The 4,171-nt window shown below is 33.6% G+C and overlaps 1 protein-coding gene across 1 annotated transcript; it reads right to left on the bottom strand.

Annotated features, from left to right (window-relative positions):
• Window positions 1-1,486: 1,486 nt before the first annotated feature.
• Window positions 1,487-3,226, bottom strand: LOC115879823. Its single transcript, XM_030896831.1, has 2 exons — window positions 2,566-3,226; window positions 1,487-1,574 (listed from the first exon to the last, which is right to left on the bottom strand). Exons 1-2 carry the CDS (start codon window positions 2,929-2,931, stop codon window positions 1,551-1,553), a joined length of 390 nt encoding a protein of 129 aa, XP_030752691.1. The 5' UTR covers window positions 2,932-3,226; the 3' UTR covers window positions 1,487-1,550.
• Window positions 3,227-4,171: the final 945 nt, after the last annotated feature.

Raw genomic sequence — 4,171 nt, 5'->3', positions numbered from 1 at the left:
GGTGAATCTTTTAATAAGTACATATTGTTAGGGTGGTATATTTCGATCCCACGTCTATAATGATTTTTCCAAAAAAAAGATTTTTAAAAATTTTTTTTAATTTTCAGTTACACAGACATATCTTGATAATATAGCAACATAGGTAGTGTAGATTAAACTTACAGTTAAAGAAATGAAAACAGAAAAATACTGAGGCCTCAAAATCTACATAAAATCATTATTTTCTAAATTTTCATAGTAAAATTTCGTCTATTTTTGATTTAACCTATTTGAGAAATGGTAAAGAAAATATGATTCTTTTTGTTTAGATCTGCCAGCCTTGAAAATAAGTGCACGAGTTTAAGACTCACCTGTATTGAATAACTCCAGCATCTTAATTTATTTTTTAGTTTTCTAACACTACTCTAAAAATATATAAACAGAAAATTCATACAAGAAACAATCAAAATAATGTACATGTAAGCTGTATGATCGAAAAAAATGCCAATAGCGATGGCTATGAACTGAAGATCGCTGTCATTTTATATGTAAAATTAAAAGTGGAATGTCATCGATGTTCATTTCCAAGACAACTGGACGCCAAGTTTTTTTCAATACGGTACTTGTTAGATTAGTGCAATGGTTAAATTTATAATGGGCGTACTACAGGTATTATATATTTTGAATTGAGTCATTATACAGAGTGAGTCTTAACAAATGCAATATTTTCTCCTTACCGTTTTTCAAAAAGTCCAAATAACCGAGTTATTCAATTTTGAAAATTAAAAAAATTGATTTATTTTAAAAAAATTTGAGAGCCACTGATTTTTTTCCGTACTTGGATTTAGTGCCGCAACCATAGAGTAAAATCGGCGATTAAGATATCGGCAGTTCTAAAAAGTTTTCTTAAAATATATATAGAAATTTAAAAAAAATGTACGATTTTCAACACTTTTTTATGAAAAAACTCATAAACATGTTCCTGGGGTCGAAATATACCACCCGTAAAAATATTTGTACTTACTTGCCACCCTCTGTATTTATGCAGTGCAGTAACTGCACTCGTTTATGGTATGCTTTTATCAGTTCTAATTATCTTCTACAAATATAAAATGTTAATAAGAGAAACCATGAAGGAATTAAAGTTCTTATAGTAGTAGTTTTTTTATAGTGATTCAAGTTATTATCTTGTTTTACAACATATCTAAGTATTTTATGAAAACAATATTTTCTAATATAGCGTCTAGATACACATTAAAATGATATTACATAAATACATTTATAAAAGTAACAGCTACAACAAATTTTGCTATAGAAAATTAAATATAAAAATATTTATTAAAAATAAAATAATGATTTTAGATAGGTAGATTATTTTATTTATGTATTAAAATACAATATAATTAAATTATGGGAAAATACTGGTAAATTATTACATATATTAGTTATTTTTCAAAATGTAATGGTTATGTTTAGGTAATTGAAGAATACAAAAAAGGAATTTTTCCTAATAAAATTATTTCAAAACATGCAATTATATATATTTTGAATATGTGGATTTATTCAGATCTTTAATCGTCGTTCTTGAATATAATCTGGAAATTTTCAGAATAAATTAATTAGTTTTGTTTATTATGCTTTCTGTTTTATATTATATGTGAAAGTATAACCATAATTCCCAATGAAAATTAATAAAAATCATTAACATATTTATGTAGATGTTTCATATTAACTATTTTTTAATATTAACAATGTTCCTTAAATTTACCAAGAAAATATACAAATTTTGAAAAATTTACTGCACTCAAATCCAATAAAAATGAATCCAGTTGAATTTTAGATGTTTTGGAGTGTAGAAGAGGAAAATAAAATATTAATTTACCACAATACACCAAAAAACTTTAGTATTAAAAGTAAAATGTGTGTTTTTGCTGTATTGTGGCGAATTAGTGCTGTTTTTGTTGTTGTAACACAAAAGGTTCCAACCCCTAACTGTACTATTAGAAGTAAGGTAATAGTAGTTTGTGTTTAAACCATAAATTTGGTCATAGAAAAATTACTGAACTATATTTGATGCTTAAAAAATAAATTTCGAAAAATTACAAATTGATTTTTTAAAAAAATGAGCATAGAAAAGGAGTAGACAAATGAATAAAATTTACTTACATTATTATAACTAAGTTCTAAAATAATTGAAAACATTTAATGCCCTTGCTTTAAATAATTTAGGTTTCTGAACAAATTTGTTGATTATTTTTGATGTATAACATCAGATTATATAAAAGTGTGAATCACTTATAGAGATGAAAACAAAAAATTTTCTTTTACGGGACTCAACATCCATTGTTACCAGATGACAATGTAGCGGAAACAAAATAAAATCTTGTATATCATGCTATTTAAATGTAGCAATTATAGTACTATAGGCTTCATTAAACGACTGACCTTTTTACAGAAAGAAAAACAGTTATTATCACACATTTTCGGAAAAAATTTAAATAAAAGTTTCTTAAATCTTCCAGCTTAAACAGTAAGTCGACTCAAAGCCAAGAAGAAGAAGGTTCCCACCAAAAACCCAGCACTTACTCGAGATGATCCATTTTTACCACCTTTCTGCTGGGGAACACTACCTCCTTTCGTAGCATTAACCTTCATGGTAGTCTCAGCATGAACCAACGGAGGTTGAGTGGAAGGCACCTTGCTCACAGGTACCCTAGTCGGAGGTGCTTCAGGAACCCCCGTTGTTAGTTCAGCTTTAGGTTCATCGTTTTGTACCTCGCTAGCTGTTGGTGCAGCCGGATGGCTTTCTTGTGGTATCGTGCTGGAAAGGCCAGATACTGAGCTGGGTCCTGTGGATGTTGGTGGAACTGATACACTGCTCGAAGTAGCGTTTTGTGATAAGGTTGTTTGGAGAAGGGTGGCGAGTAAGACGGTTAAAACGGCGAACTGCATGTTGTTTCTAAGGGCACGGCGGTTTGGTTAGGGACGAGACACACAAAAGAGAACAACTGGTAAAGCGAGGACGGTGTTTTATGTAGGGACAGCCGTGAACTTGAACGTGGTGAAAACGAATGCGCTTTGGCTGCCGGCCGGTTATGTCTGATGTCGGCTTTCGTACCGGGGAACTTGCGGAGACGGAATGAGTTTGTTTCTCGCTGCGTCGCGGTGGACTGCTGCTGCCGGGTGACAAAATACGGACGGCGGATGACGTGTCCGTTGGCCGTCTGTTCGTGCGTCGTCCTTCGGCAGTGGCGAAAGAAAGCAAAGAATGACGGAGCCCGAGAATTGCGAAGTTCGGGGAATTTTGGGGAAGTCGGAGGTCGGGTGATGAATTTGGCGTACGGTAGGTCCAGGAAGATCGTTTTAATAATTTTTTATTTTTGTTTGGCCGTTGGTGGTTCCATAATAAGTGCGCATATGTACGTGATTCCTCATATTTAATGCCTCTTGTTTTATTTATTCCAAACACGATTCAAATGTCATTGATTTGAAATTTATAAACAAAATCTTCGTCAAAATTATTATCTGGCGTTAAGGCTTAAATCTACCGTATATACAGGGTGCTACAAATTCGAGGTACGAGCATTTGTAGAACATTCGAACATGATTAAATTAAGGTTGGGATGTTCACCAAGATGCCATCAAAAAAGTTTTCAAAATTTCAAGGATTGCTGAGTTTTTTGGAAAAAACGGATTTTTTTGAAAATTAGGGAATTTAATTTTTTCCTGGCGTTACTTTTTAGAAAATCAAAAAACTAATTGCACGTTCTCATAGCCACTTTACGTCACTCAGAGAACGTTTGTACCAAATTTCGTTCTTCTAGGCTAAACTCGTCTCTTTATCGGCTAGTGCTACTCCCTAATTTAAGGCTGATTCATGGTACACCGTGACGGGCCGGGGCCGTGCGACGGTGAAGGCACGGCCAAACATTGTCAAATGGTATTTATACCTATGCATTCATGCTAAGCCGAGCACGGGCCGAGCTTCGCCGGAACCCGTCCGGACATGATCCCCGTTGTCCACTCGGTGTAGCATATATTGAACGCCCGGACGTGGCTCGGTGTCTACTTTACGGAACGTGCCCGGCTCGGGTACGGCCCGGTGTACCATGAATCAGCCTTTATGCTTCTCCATGGAAATAGTGGAAATATTAACTATAGTTGAAGTACCCAGTTGCGGCGTTCTTTTTCT

The sequence above is a fragment of the Sitophilus oryzae genome, unplaced genomic scaffold (assembly GCF_002938485.1).
Source record: "Sitophilus oryzae breed Bouriz unplaced genomic scaffold, Soryzae_2.0 scaffold_1588_pilon_pilon, whole genome shotgun sequence".
Classification (NCBI taxonomy): domain Eukaryota; kingdom Metazoa; phylum Arthropoda; class Insecta; order Coleoptera; family Curculionidae; genus Sitophilus; species Sitophilus oryzae.
The sequence above is the reverse complement of the archived record's forward strand: the minus strand, read 5'-3'. Positions and strand labels throughout refer to the sequence as shown.

Coding starts and splice junctions, on each gene's coding strand:
- LOC115879823 (XM_030896831.1), bottom strand. CDS start 2,931: ATGCAGTTCGCCGTTTTAACCGTCTTACTCGCCACCCTTCTCCAAACA. Junction 1,575..2,565: donor GTAAAAATGGATCATCTCGA/GTAAGTGCTGGG, acceptor GAAAATTTCCAG/ATTATATTCAAGAACGACGA.